The following is a 15,393-nucleotide window of genomic DNA, read 5'->3' on the forward strand; positions in this document are numbered from 1 at the left end:
CTTCACTTGGTGGTGAAGTATTTTGAATAGGTCTTGTTGTACATCACTTGATTATCTACTCTTATGACAGTTCTCAGGTTTTGCCAAAACCAGGGCTCTGCGGCTGCTGTTCGCGGCCACTCTACAACACTGCTCTCGCACAGTCGCTTCCTCAAGCGCAGAAAGTGAGAATGCTGCAGGACAGGCTCCAGCATTAGCAGTACTATCACATCCACATTTTCATCCAGCAGTCTTTGGTGGGCCAGATACATTGCTAGCTTGAAAGCACCGGTCTTAACGTAGCCCTTTGTTAAGACAAACAGAGTCTTGCGACTGTACTGGATGCTCTGGGTGAGGTTGTCCACCAGTGGGACTCCTGGGGGCCAGTCCCTCTCTTCCAGACACAGTGGATGATACTTGTCTCCCTCTTCCTCCAGTTGCACCCGCAGATTGCTCATCACCCACTCAGAGACCTGTGGGTCTTTTGTATCATATGTCACAAAGACATCGTAAATAGTATCTGGCGAGTTCAAGGATCTGTACCCTTTCAGCTTAGCTTTCATATTGACAATAGTCAATTTGTTGTTACTCAGGCTTAGAGTCATGAGGCTTTTTAGACTCTTTAAAAAACAATTGTCTGCATGGAAAATGTGATTATGACTCAGGTCAAGGAAAGTCAAAGTTTGTGTGATGTTTGAGTTAATAGTTGTTAAAGTAGACAGAGAATTGTAACTTAGGTCCAAAATTTGAAGTTGATGGAAAGGCAGTTTGTCCCAATTAACATCACTGAGTGAGTTATGACTTATGCGCAGTGTGGTGAGGTTATGTGGCAAATATTCATAAACATCATCTGGAATCTTTGCAATGCCATTAAAGGATATATCTAAAATTGTCAAATTAGAGAGATTAGTGAAAAGTTTCTTGTATGTGCTATCCCTGTCTTTCCAAAGTTTCCCTAGATGATTTTGTGCAAATATAAGTTCTGCTAATGATTTGCTATACATCTCTTTTGTTGTCAGTGTGGAAATCTCATTATGACTCATATTAAGGACTCTTAGCACAGGTAGATTTTGTGTAAAATTTAAATTAAGCGTTACCCCAAATGCTTCAAAGTAGTGTGGATTGTAACTGAGGTCTAGTACTTGTAATTTCTTTAGTTCTTTGAAGGCGTTGTTATAGGCCAGATCAACCCTATTGAAGGATAAGTCCAGATATGTCAGATTAGGCAACATCTTGAACTCTGTGCCATTAAGTGCCTGTGAAAATCCATTTCTGGAGAGGTTGAGACATGAAATATTTCCATATCCCACAAACTGCTTTGGAGAAATGAAGAACAGATTATTTGAGCTGAGGATGAGCACTCGTCCAGAATTGGCGCATTCTTGCTTTGTATTCCTGTGTAGTACTTCATAAATTGAGTCTTTTGGAGTGAGTTTTACGAATGGTGACATAGAAACTTCTGAATTCTCATTATTTCTGTCTCTTAGAGTTGGTAGACTTTCTACTGTAGTGGGATATAACCTGTTTTCTCCGAGATATATCATTCTTAAGTGGGAAAGCTTGCTGAACACGGTAGGGTCAGAGTGAATAATGAAGTTAGTGCTTAAGTACAAATGAGACAGATTTTTCAGATTGTACAGAGGTGTGAGTGTGTCTGGTCCAATACTTTGGAATACCAAAGCATTCAAATGCAAACTTTTCAGTGACCTGAGCTGTGAAAAGTCTTTTGAAAGTGTTAATTTTTCTAGGTACATACCAACAGCATAATTGAAAGACAGGTCAAGTTTTTCTAGCCTGTGAAGATAACTGAAAGCTTTAACCGATGTGTCCTCACCAGTTACGGCTTTTTGTAAAAAGTTAAATTCCAGAAACAATTGTGTAAGATTCGTTAGCGTTTGAAACCAAGAGGGATCAAGGTAATTTAGTGAGTTTCCTCCCAGGTTCAGTGTCTCCAGCTGTGTCAGTCTTTGAAATGCATCAGGATGTATGTCAATAGAACCGTTAGGGCAAGGAACACAAGGGTACGGAGCATTGTGACATCTTGGACAGTTGCCTTGTATATCAAGGAATTTGACATTTTCTAACCCTTGAAAATCATCTTTATATATGTTCTCTATTTTGTTGGTATCCAGACGTAAGATTGTAATTGACTGGGGTAGTCCTTTAGGAACATGGGTTAAGTTGTTATAAGACAAGTCCAGGTATTTCAGTTTTTTCAGTAGTGCAAAAGTGTTTTCGCTGATAGCGACAGACTTCCCACAAGGGTTGCGGAAGTAGCAGTTTTTAGATAACAACAGCATTTTCATGTTTTGCAAGCCAATAAAGCTATTGTTCAGTTTATCCATATTAACTTTGTTAATGTTTAGCTCAAGTCTTTCCACACTGTGGGGGAGATTGCGTGGAATTTCAGTCAGACAGTTGCCGCTCAATCGTAGTTGCTTCAGTTTTGTCAGATTTTTCAAAGCATTTTCAGCGATCTTCAGTGCTCGGCATCCATAATCAGTCTTGGTGTTGTTTGCCCAGTTGAGATTCAGATGTGCCAGATTCAGCAGATTAGAGAGTGAATCAGCTTTAATACTCTTAATGACATTTTCTGACAAGTCTAGATCAGTGGCATTAGTAGGGGAGACCGGGGATAGTTGTAACGTGGGTCAGTTGTAACACTTCCAATTTCTCCAATCAGGGCTAAGTTTCAAATGATGTGACTCATCCTGTGCATGCCCAATTCAGTTCTGCTATCACATGTGAAAAATCAGCACATTTTGTCAAACACAGACAATTTAACATGAAAAAAAGTAATTTGTATGCCAAAAAGTAAGTTTTTCTACTTTATTTCAATTTGTAATAGCATTATCTGCTTTGCAGTTAAACTCATCAAACTTAAATTGTGTTATTTGTATGTCTATGGGGATATATTCTGTGTAGGTCTTTAGTGCTAATGTTTTAGCCGTTGGCTGGAATGTTAGCTAGTGCATGGCTATAGGAGTCTGGGTCAGTTGTAACAGCAACAGTCTGGATTAGTTGCAACAATAATGTATGTTACAACTTACCACACTATTACTTTAACTTATATTTAAGAAGTTGGGGCAACGACATCAGCAGAGAGAGGTTCACTGGTCGCATTTGTATATGCGGTTAATGCCATTGGCAACACAATTCCTCCACTGTTTGTGTTCCCACACACACATTATGCAGACCACTGTGTCAGAGATGGACCAGTAGGAAGCACTGGTAGTGGAAATAAATCAGGATGGGTGCAAGAAACAGATTTCCTCATCTTTCTGAAGCACTTTGCAAACCACACCAAGGTAAGCCATGATAAAAAGTAATGGAATTGCGATGCTGGTGAACAACTACATTTTTTCAGCTTCATTGTTATGTTCAAAATTGGTGCAAGAGTTGTAGGTTATAATGCCCACTGAGCCAATGAGGCCAAACTCAAGGAAGACCAACCAAAATTAATGAAATATTCAGTTGCAGAAAATTCCATAATTTGTCTTTTTGGGGGGTTGGAATATGTTCAAAAGCTAGATTTCTGCATTCTGTCACACACACACACAGCTACATTAATGGCTCTAAGTGCATTCATGTGTTGAATAAACAAAGATTACATGTTAATGTTTTGTTAGTACCCTTATTTCATTGTGTTACATTTTACCCCAGGATATGTTACAACTAACCCAGACTATGGGGTTAATTGTAACATTTCACTCTTTGTGTTTGAGGCCATACCATGCAATGGGTAATTGTGCTGCAGAGAAAATAGCTGCACTATTTAATAGCAGAGACATGTAAATACTTTGCATTACATTTTGAATCCACTACCTTAAAAGAGCTCCAATTTACAGACAGAAATATCAAAAATGTTACAACTATCCCCGGTCTCCCCGAAGAACTGCATCTTTTTCATTTCCCTCCTTCAAAAATGCCAGTTTATTTGTCAGCCAAGATGAACACTGGAATGCCAGTAAACACAGCAACAGTGCATAGTGCCAGTCAGTTCTTCAGATTATGTGACGTAATATGGAGTTTAAAAATGACATATTTCTTAGACATTAATATGACATAAGTAATATATCGCCTCACACACTGATTTATTTTTGAGTGGGACACTGAATTTAGGGCTAATTTGCAAAATGCACTGTATTAAAACTGTGTCACTTGCACCACCTTACGGACAATCTCAAAAATTTCCAAATGTGAAATAACAGATGAAAGCATGCAAGTTATATTACACATACTGTGTCGAAATGGATTTTTAATAATGGACTGCAATTTAGGATCTGTCACTTTTGTACTAAATTTCTCTTTTGTTAACTGTTAAACCTGGTACTGGTGTCACTCAGCACAGATGTTTTCTAACATAGAAACCAGAGACTAGAGTATAAAATCTACATCTGCAAAATGCCACACATTTTATTTTATTTTATTTTTTTTATTAATGCACTGCAGACAGATTACACAAGATTTATTATGCTTTCTCAGCAAATATAAGAAAATTAGTTTTTTATTGTTTTCTTATTAGATTCAGACAAAGAAGAAATCGTTTAAAAGAACCAAATAAGCATTGCTCTAAAGAACAGTGATTTTAAAGCAGGACCATGTTATTGTCTGCAGACTAGAATTACAAATCAGTCCCAGGCAGATAAGTGATGATTATCCTTCTTCACTTAGTGGTGAAGCATTCTGAATAAGTCAATAACTCAACAACTATAAGAAAATTAGTTCTTAAAAACAGTTCAGTCAAAGAAGAAACACTTTAAAAAGACCAAACAAGAAATGATATATAAAAGCACTGGTTATTTAACAAGCTCATGTTATTATCCTTCTTCATTTGGTGGTGAAGTATTTTGAATAGGTCTTGTTGTACATCACTTGATTATCTACTCTTATGACAGTTCTCAGGTTTTGCCAAAACCAGGGCTCTGCGGCTGCTGTTCGCGGCCACTCTACAACACTGCTCTCGCACAGTCGCTTCCTCAAGCGCAGAAAGTGAGAATGCTGCAGGACAGGCTCCAGCATTAGCAGTACTATCACATCCACATTTTCATCCAGCAGTCTTTGGTGGGCCAGATACATTGCTAGCTTGAAAGCACCGGTCTTAACGTAGCCCTTTGTTAAGACAAACAGAGTCTTGCGACTGTACTGGATGCTCTGGGTGAGGTTGTCCACCAGTGGGACTCCTGGGGGCCAGTCCCTCTCTTCCAGACACAGTGGATGTATCTTGTCTCCCTCTTCCTCCAGTTGCACCCGCAGATTGCTCATCACCCACTCAGAGACCTGTGGGTCTTTTGTATCATATGTCACAAAGACATCGTAAATAGTATCTGGCGAGTTCAAGGATCTGTACCCTTTCGGCTTAGCTTTCATATAGTGTAGGACATAGGAAGCATCCCAGTAAAATAAGTGAGCAACTGTTGAAACAATCATGAAAAGAATAATGATAGAAGTTGTTAGAGCGTAGATCTTCTTTGCCTGTTCCGCATTTACACACTGACTAATGTTAAAACTTATCAGTATTTTGTTCCTCTGGTTCACTGGTGTGTTACATGTCACCTGAGTGGTGAGTCTTGGGATCTTTACATCACTCTGTTCAATCCATAAAATAAAGTCTATGGAATCACAAGTACACTCAAATGGATTTCCTTGTAGGAACAGAGTCAGGTTTGCAGGTCCTGATTTGAAGGTAGTTTCATTGACAATAGTCAATTTGTTGTTACTCAGGCTTAGAGTCGTGAGGCTTTTTAGACTCTTTAAAAAACAATTGTCTGCATGGAAAATGTGATTATGACTCAGGTCAAGGAAAGTCAAAGTTTGTGTGATGTTTGAGTTAATAGTTGTTAAAGTAGACAGAGAATTGTAACTTAGGTCCAAAATTTGAAGTTGATGGAAAGGCAGTTTGTCCCAATTAACATCACTGAGTGAGTTATGACTTATGCGCAGTGTGGTGAGGTTATGTGGCAAATATTCATAAACATCATCTGGAATCTTTGCAATGCCATTAAAGGATATATCTAAAATTGTCAAATTAGAGAGATTAGTGAAAAGTTTCTTGTATGTGCTATCCCTGTCTTTCCAAAGTTTCCCTAGATGATTTTGTGCAAATATAAGTTCTGCTAATGATTTGCTATACATCTCTTTTGTTGTCAGTGTGGAAATCTCATTATGACTCATATTAAGGACTCTTAGCACAGGTAGATTTTGTGTAAAATTTAAATTAAGCGTTACCCCAAATGCTTTAAAGTAGTGTGGATTGTAACTGAGGTCTAGTACTTGTAATTTCTTTAGTTCTTTGAAGGCGTTGTTATAGGCCATATCGACCTTATTGAAAGATAAGTCCAGATATGTCAGATTAGGCAACATCTTGAACTCTGTGCCATTAAGTGCCTGTGAAAATCCATTTCTGGAGAGGTTGAGACATGAAATATTTCCATATCCCTCAAATAGCTTTGGAGAAATGAAGAACAGATTATTTGAGCTGAGGATGAGCACTCGTCCAGAGTCAAAGCACTCTTGCTTTATTAGCCTGTCCGATATCTCGTAGCTAAAGTCTTTTGGAGTAGCTGTTATGGAAAATGAAATAGAAAGGTCTGAATTCTGGTTGTATCTGTCTGTTAGAGTTGGTGGACTTTCTATTGTTGTGGGATATAACCTGTTTTCTGAGAGATATATCATTTTTACGTGGGAGAAATGGCTGAATAAAGTAGAGTTGCTGTAAATAATGAAGTTAGTACCTAAATTCAAAGCAGATAGATTTTTTAGATTGTACAGAGGTGTGAGTGTGTCTGGTCCAATACTCTGGAATACCAAAGCCTCCAAATGCAAAGTTTTCAGTGACCTGAGGTTTGAAAAGTTTTGTGAAAGAGTTATTTTTTCTGGGTACAATCCGAGAGCATAATTGAACGACAGGTCAAGCTTTTCTAGCCTGTGAAGATAACTAAATGCCTCAAAAGATGGTTCCTCACCAGTTATAGATTTTAGTAAAAAATTAAATGCCAGATATAATACTTTAAGATTCTTTAGACTTTGAAACCAAGAGGGCTTAAGGTAATTTAGTGAGTTTCCTCCCAGGTCCAGTATCTCCAGCTGTGTCAGTCTTTGAAATGCATCAGGATGTATGTGAATAGAACCGTTAGGGCAAGGAACACAAGGGTACCGAGCATTGTGACATCTTGGACAGTTGCCTTTTATATCAAGGACTTTTAAAATTAGCAACCCCTGGAAATCATCTTTAGATATGTTCTCTATTTTGTTGGAATCCAGACCTAAAATTGTAATTGACTGGGGTAGTCCTTTAGGAACGTGTGTTAAGTTGTTGTAAGACAAGTTCAGAGCATTCAGTTTGTTCAGTATTTGAAAGGGTTTTTCCATAATAGCAACAGACTTCCCACAGGGATTCCAGAAGTAGCAGTTTTTAGATAGAAACAGGTTTGTTATGTTTTTTAAACCAATAAAACTGTTGTCATGTAATTTATCCATGCTAATCTTGTTAATTTCTAGCTCAAGTGTTTCCACACTGTGGGGGAGATTGCGTGGAATTTCAGTCAGACAGTTGCCGCTCAGTTCCAGTTGCTTGATTTTTGTGAGATTTTTGAAAGCATTTGCAGGAATGTTCAACAGTCTGCATCCATAACCGTCCTTGGATTTGTTTGCCCAGTTGAGATTGAGCTGAGTCAGATTTGTCAGTTTAGAAAATGATTCATCTTTAATACTCTTAATAAAATTTTCTGATAAGTCGAGATGTGTCGCATTACTGGTTATCCCTTCTGGTACTTCCTCTAGATGGCGGCCTTTACAGTCAAATTTGACTGTATTTGATGTTTTGTTGGATATAACATCACAAGGGAACTGCCGTGTCATCCAGGTAGGTGTAAATGCAGCCGGCAGGATCTCATGATGGTAACACAGATAGAACAACAGCATCCAGCATTTGGTAATCTGTGGAAAAATGATGGAATCAGTTGAATGAAATAACCTTAAGCTTATAAAAGGGCTTCTACAAAATTATAACACTTTTTCATGATTATTGTGGTAAAAAAAATAGATAAAAGAACACTATTTGTACTATATATAATGTTATATATTATATTACTATAACACTTTTATCATGTCAATTAGGGGTTCACAAAATACAGTGATATTGGTCTGCAGATTAGGTTTGCTTTTAGAATCGGCTTAAAGCTTATATTTTAGATGTGACTAAAAGTCTCAGATTGATAAATTAAAATTTTTTAAATTTGCAATAAATATGCAACTTCATAACTCATTTTCATGTAATGGATTACGAGACTTCCCAAAAAGCAAAGTGTATTAATATTACATTGTTAATATATCTACTGACAGTTGTTAAAGGTTGACCCAAATTCATTCCCTCATCCCTACCAGGCTCGGACATCTGTGGGCCTTCCTGTGATGCAGTGAGCACTTCTCCTCGACTTCACTCTATTCACTCCTTATGTGACATATTAATGGATAAAAATCGATGTAATTTTTTCTGTGCATTACTGGTTTCCAAACTTTTTGTGAAACTTTTTTGTCTACTGACTTAAACTGTATATACCTAAACCGAATAGAGCCCTTATTAATGTTATCACAGTTATTTATTACACCACTGCTTTTCCTGTTTTGACATGTTAAAATATCAGCTAGGGAAAAGACAATGAGATTGTAAGGCAATCTTGAAAAAATTGTAAACCTGTCCTATTTGCAGCAGGTGGCAGTAGGTTGGAAGTCTAGTGAGAAAAAAAAAATCTTGTTCTTTCTTTTACTTATCAAAACAGCAAGTAAGGGGTATGAAATGTAAAACGATACATGTAAAATGTACAATTACCAGCCTAGAAATAATTTTAAAAATAGGAGATATCAAAAATCTTTCAGGTTGTTGTTAAAGTACTTTTCATGGGAGCACGTCACATACTTAGTGATAAGTGACATACAGTATCCCATAAATTTTCTAAATACATTTGTCCCATGTCTTCATTATACCGATCGTGGCTCAAGAGTTGGGAGTTCGCCTTGTAATCGGAAGGTTGCTGGTTCGAGCCCCGGCTTGGACAGTCTCGGTCGTTGTGTCCTTGGGCAAGACACTTCACCCGTTGCCTACTGGTGGTGGTCAGAGGGCCCGGTGGCGCCAGTGTCCGGCAGCCTCGCCTCTGTCAGTGCGCCCCAGGGTGGCTGTGGCTACATTGTAGCTTGCCATCACCAGTGTGTGAATGTGTGTGTGAATGGGTGGATGACAGGTTGTGTAAAGCGCTTTGGGGTCCTTAGGGACTAGAAAAGCGCTATACAAATACAGGCCATTTACCATTTACCTGTGCAATTTATTGAATTGAAATACCTAAAAAAAGGGGCATCACTTTAAAATAATGTAACATTATTAAGCATTATTAAGGTATTACTAAGGTTTTACCAAGTGGTTAATTCATCATTTATATAGCATCAGTTCTCCTGTTATGCCATTTATAAATACAGGTATATTATCACTACTTTGATTATGATTACTATTAGCAGCTATGTAGTAGCAATTATAGCTGTACATGATTTCACCATGTCCAGCAGTGATAGCTGTACATGGCGTAACAGTAACAGATGGATAAACATATCTGCATCGGCATACTAAGGAAGAGCAGTGATGTATAAATGATGAATTAAGCACTTGCTAATACTTTACTAACACCGTAATAATGCTTAATAGTGTGACATTATTATAAAGTGCTACCGAAAAGAAAGTCTTGACTGCTAAATGTATCTTTGACAGTTTAAGATAAAGTGTGGCTTCATAGCTTGTGTTCTCAAGATCGCCAAGTGCTGATTTCTAAAACAAGTTAAATAAAATGCCGATAATGATGCCATGATGTTTTTCTACACATTGGCTGGCAAGTTTTATTATACCTTTTAATTGAATATGTCAACACATTTCCAAACAAGCAAAACAGATTTAAAAGCAAAACACAATAAAATGATCAGTCTGGGTTTTTGGAGTCAGATATATCTATACAAAGTTTTGGCACAAAATCATAAAATGACAAAATCATCAAAGATAACATCAGAATGCAGAAAATCAGATTATTCTGATAAGTAAGTTAAAAGTAACTATACACACACTCAGTAACTTACCATTGCGCCTGTACTGTATTAATCCCTGAATGACAATCTTGAATTCAGATTTTCTCCTCTACCATTTAAAAATAAGTGGTAGTGGTTAAAAGACAAAAAACAAAAAAACAAAACCCAAAACCAAAAAACCCCCCCAACAAGTTGCTAAAAATCTATAAGGTGCATGTCTTGTATATCATCAAGTCGAATTAGCCGTTTAAACATCTCTGCACGCTCACATACACCCATCAAAATAAGGAAGGGGACTGTTGTACACAGCAGAATGAGCTGTGGGGGGGAGCAGCGTGTGAATTGAACAAATATATCTGTTTCATTTCCTTCTTTCATGGTATGTTGCATTTCATTGCCAACTGAGTCTGAGAATCCCCCACTGGCATCGCAAAGAGTGGCAATGAATTTCCCAAATAATTTGAATACAGAGTTTAAAATTAGCACATCATTAATTATTAATATTTCATTAATAATAAAACTGCTCCCATTACAACAGTTCAGTATTCACATATAATAATTCATATACAGGAGTACATTTAAAGCAATCTAGAGAGAAGAAACTGCATTTTTCCAGCATATTGTTCTCTTTACAGTGTCTCTTTGAAGAGATTGTTGTATTGTTTGTGACCTTCGGTTGCTAATACACTCCTCAGGCTGAACCAAAAGTATGGCTGGGCTTGAGGATTTGTTGGCCACTCTAGCACAGACCTCTTATACAGCCTCTTTCGTAATCTCAAGTACTTTGAATTGCAGGGCACTTTCTCTAAGAATATAAGCACTATAACATCATTTTTTTCATCCATTAGCCTTTGGTGAGCCATGTAGAACGCCGTCTTGAAGTTTCCCCCTTTGATGTATTTTTTGGTGAGAATAAACACAGTCCTCTTGCTCCTGTGGATGCTTTGAGAGAGGTTGTCAATCAGGGGGCATCCGGGCATCCAATCCCGGTCCTCAAGACAAAGCGTCAGTCGGCGGTCTCCACACTCCTCAAGATGAGCGCACATTTCCTTCGTCACCCACTCTGATACTGCTGGATCCTCCTTATCATAGATCACAAAGGCATCGTAAACAGCGCTCTGGGAATACAGGCGGCGGTAGCCTTTGAGCTTGGCCCTGCAGAAATGGTAGATGTACCAGACATCCCACATGAAGAGATGGCTGGAGATGGACAGCGTGACCAAGATGAGGACGAGGGAAGTCATTAGGGTGGAGAGGATGATTGACAGGTAGTGGTGCTGGCAGGCCAAAAGGTCCACTGAGATGACTGGACGACCTCTTTGTGCCCCTGGGGCAACGCAGGTAACATCCGTGCCCAATCTAGGTATGGTTACTGTAGTCCTGTTGAGCCATGTGACAAACCAGGTGGCATTGCAAGTGCACAAGAATCTGTTTTGGTGCAGAAGTAACATGTCCATATGATTAAGAACATCATCTGGAAGGCTGGATTTTTCAATGTACTGGATGTGATTAGAACTCAGGTCTAGATATTTCAAGTGGTAGGCACCCTTGAGGAAATCTGGTGTAAGCTTTAGGATTTGGTTTTTGTGTAAAATTAGTTTCTCAAGAGATGTGGTGCAGTTTGATAACACATCTGGAACAGTAGTCAAGCTGTTTCCACTGAGATCCAAGACTCGCAATGAGTGTAGAAGTTGCAGTTTCTTCCAGTTAAAGGATTTTAGTTTGTTATTTTTGATATACAGCTCAGATAGCTTCTCTGGTAGACCACTGAATACGTCCGATGGGATAAAAGGGAGGTTGTTATGAGAGATGTCAAGGACAGTCAGATTAACTAAATTCTTAAAATAGTTGACATATCTGGTGTTCCCATCTCGCCACAGTACATCTAACCGGTTATCTCTGAACTCTAACCTTTCTAGGGATTGACTCTCCAGCTCTGTGTTAGTGGAAGTAGAGATCTTGTTGTGATTCATCAGGAGTACCTTGAGGTTTTTTAAATGCCTAGTGAAATTAAGCATGTGAGTCAGACCTTCTGATTCAAAATAGTGGTTGTTGTTACTTATATCCAAGATGACCAGATTTTTCAGCTCTTGGAACGCGGTAGAGTATAGCAGGTCCAAACGGTTCCATGAGAAGTCCAGATATTGTAAATTAGCCAGGTAAGTAAATTCAGAACCATTCAGACTTTGACTCATTGCATTTCCAGACAGATTGAGGCATCTTAGCTCTGTAAGGTTTAAAAATCGTGAATGCAGGAAGAATATATTGTTTCTGCTGACGTCCAGGGTTTTGCCAAACTGACTGCATTCTTTTTTGACGAAGGATGTAATAACTCCAAGTTCCTTGTCCTTGTATTTGCAGCTTCGTGCATACTCATCATATCTGAAATAATGAATCTCTCTCACGTCTTTGTTTTGGTACTCAGCAGCGGAAGACATCGGAGACCAGTCCGAGGTTTCAACTCCGGACAAACCAAGTTCAATTTGGCCATCAGAGGGAGACGATATTTTGTTGTCAGACAGGCTGATTATTTTAAAGCTTTTCAATTCCATCAGAATACTAAGCTTTGTCATTTTAATGAAGTTTGTACCCAAATCTACAACCTCCAGGTTCGGTAGAGGTTTTAAATGAGCGATACTCTCTGTAGTTAACTGCTGAAACACATAACCTTTCATTCTGAAAATTTTGAGAGACTTCAGAGAGGAGAAACTGCAACTCAGTCTTAGCGTTTGAGGGTACTTCTGAAGCTCGTAGTTGAATGAAAGGTCAAGTTCTTCTAGTTTACCCAGGAATTTGGGGAAAGCAGTGATTTCTAGCTCCCTTGCTAAAAAGTTTGATGAGAGGTCCAGCACTCTGAGCTCAGTTGTGGTGTCAAACCATTCAGAAGGCACACTTGTAAGGGAGTTGCTATGCAGCCGTAATGTTTTTAGTTTGGTCAGCATTTTAAAAGCTGTCTTGCTGATTTTCAATGGTGCGTTATTTGGACATGGGCTACATGGAAAAGGAGCGTTGTAACACCGGGGGCAGTTTCCGCTAATGTCTAGAATCTCAAGATTAGTTAAATTTTTAAAGTCTTCATCAGTGACTTCTTGAATGTTATTGTTATAGAGATACAGCTCCTTCAGAGTAGTGGGTAGCTGATGTGGAATGAAAGACAAGTTATTTGATTTAAGAGATAGCAATTTTAAATTGTTAAACTGTAAAAATGCATCGTCTTCTATATCATAGGAATCATTGCAGGGGTTACGAAAATAGCAGTTTTGACCAAGGTAAAGCACCTCAACATATCTAAGCTCAGAGAGGTTTGCTTTAGAAAGATAATAAATATGATTCACTTCCAAGCTCAGAAGGATCAGATTTGAAGGCAGGCCTTTAGGTATACTGTAGAGCTGATTGCCATCTAGATACAGCGCTCGCAGATTGCTCAGTCTGCTGAAAGTATTTTCCTCAATTGTCACACTCTTCAGGCACATCTTGTCCTTGGGTCCGATTTTGATGGGCACACAGTTGCACCTCATGTCAATCTCAGTCAAGTTCTCCAAACCGTAAAAGGAGGTGGAGTTTAAACTCGGAATATGGTTGATGGTGAGCGTCAGGTTTGTTGTGTCTCTCGGGATTCCATGGGGGATTTTTTTGAGGCTTCTCTCAGTGCAGTCCACCTTCACTTCACTCCCATTGTTGATCTCGTTAACATCACATGGCAGAGTTTTCGGGTAATAGATGCCAGTTGCCAAAATAGAGAGACAAGACCACAGGGTGAGCAGTGCCACACACATCTGCACGGAAACATGAGAAAGGTTTGCTAGTAGAAATCTAATAATACTGTAACAGCACATTATAAATGCAAATCATAACAAGGGACGCTAAAATCAGCAACTTTAGTAATCATGGCCAGCATATTATACTTTACTTTACTGTACAATTAGGAAATAGCATTCTCTCGCATTTGATTTTCTACTTCTCAACAGTTAACAGCACTTCTAAGCCAAACTACATTTGACAGCTTATGAATTCTGATACTATAGAGTATATAAAAATCATACTCACCAGGTGGAGAAACATTGTTTATGTGAGAAAACAAAAAAAAAGAGTCCAGCTCTGACTTGTCTTGTCTGGTTCGATGGAGTACTGAAAGAAGTATAACACTAACAAACATTCCTGAGGTGGTCGATGAAAGTAACAGGTGTCTGTGTTAGCCTAGTGTGTGTAGAATTAGCCGGCATCACTTCCTACTTTCTTACAAACCACAAACATCCAAATATTTCATCTTTTACTACATCGTGAAAAGGCTTATTGGTGCATTTATGCTATTGCTACTGTAAAGAGGTGCCTTTAATAAGATACAGCAAGTTTAATACTCTGACTCTTGTTGTATGGCAGATATTCCATGGTATTATAAAACACAGCTGGATGAGTTACAAGTTATTATTCAACTGAAACCAGTGAAAGGAAGAGTTTCATTTCTCATTAAATTTTAGGGGAAAATGAAACCTGTGGTGTGGTTTGGGTTTTACCACTGTACATGGTGGTGAAGTTATTTTAACATCAAGCAGAATATTTTTTTTTTGTTATCTGTGACTATATGACTAACATTCAGTCTCACCTACCCAAATTTAAGATAAATAAATATGTTCAGTGGTTTTAGGTACAGTTCCTACCGATTTACAGTAGCTAGACTGTTTAGCTGTCTGTCTTTACAGTGAAATGGTGTGATTTACTACACCTATTCTAGCAATACTAGGTATTCCTGTTGGTCAGCATACCTCTTGTTAAATTTGGGTTTATAGAAAAATGTCTTGAGAACTACCGATGAAGTGCTTTAAACATTTGAAGCAGAGATCAACTTCAATCATTATCTGTATTTTCCTTAAGCACAACTAACATTTTAAAATTTCCATGTATCCTGGGAAATATCCGTATATTTCAAATGGTTTGGCGTAAACACTCTGAGCTGGATAAGTGGTTTAGAACATGGTTTGAGCAATGGATGGACAGATGGATTGGTTTAATGTTTTTTCAATTCATTGCTCACTAGGTTGGCAATTTAAGTTTAGATGGTTGTTTGCCATAAAACAAGTATAAACATGCATGTCATCCTAAATCGAAGTGATCAGTGAGCATCATCAGGTCAATTTTGACCAGGAGTTCACTATGTTGGCATTTAAGCACCTTTATGCTTATAGCCTCACTGAGCTGCTGGCTGTTGTCTTTTTCGTTTTACTCAGATGCATACACATAATGCACAGTGACTCGTTCTCAAGCTGTGCAAAAACATTCTTTCCAGCCCTGTACTGTAAGTGAAATAGGCCATCATCATCTTTAATGCAAAAAGCACTTTCACCACTAAAG

At 38.3% G+C, this 15,393-nt stretch overlaps 2 protein-coding genes and 1 pseudogene across 2 annotated transcripts; all 3 read right to left on the reverse strand.

The window, feature by feature from the left end:
* LOC146690780 (toll-like receptor 8 pseudogene) lies at positions 1-2,618 on the reverse strand (annotated as a pseudogene).
* A 1,446-nt stretch (positions 2,619-4,064) lies between these two features.
* LOC146690781 (toll-like receptor 8) lies at positions 4,065-10,157 on the reverse strand. Its single transcript, XM_085433873.1, has 2 exons — positions 10,096-10,157; positions 4,065-7,917 (listed from the first exon to the last, which is right to left on the reverse strand). The coding sequence occupies exons 1-2, from the start codon at positions 10,096-10,098 to the stop codon at positions 4,810-4,812; spliced, it is 3,111 nt and encodes a 1,036-aa protein (XP_085289999.1). The 5' UTR covers positions 10,099-10,157; the 3' UTR covers positions 4,065-4,809.
* Positions 9,834-15,322, reverse strand: LOC146690782 (toll-like receptor 7). The gene has a single exon (XM_085433872.1). It carries the CDS (start codon positions 13,878-13,880, stop codon positions 10,674-10,676), a length of 3,207 nt encoding a protein of 1,068 aa, XP_085289998.1. The 5' UTR covers positions 13,881-15,322; the 3' UTR covers positions 9,834-10,673.
* Between the last annotated feature and the right edge of the window lie 71 nt (positions 15,323-15,393).

The sequence above is a fragment of the Copadichromis virginalis genome, linkage group LG16 (genome assembly GCF_057382275.1).
Source record: "Copadichromis virginalis isolate Kocher_CV1m ecotype Utaka linkage group LG16, C_Virginalis_male_GT1.1, whole genome shotgun sequence".
Classification (NCBI taxonomy): domain Eukaryota; kingdom Metazoa; phylum Chordata; class Actinopteri; order Cichliformes; family Cichlidae; genus Copadichromis; species Copadichromis virginalis.

Coding starts and splice junctions, on each gene's coding strand:
- LOC146690782 (XM_085433872.1), bottom strand. CDS start 13,880: ATGTGCTGTTACAGTATTATTAGATTTCTACTAGCAAACCTTTCTCAT.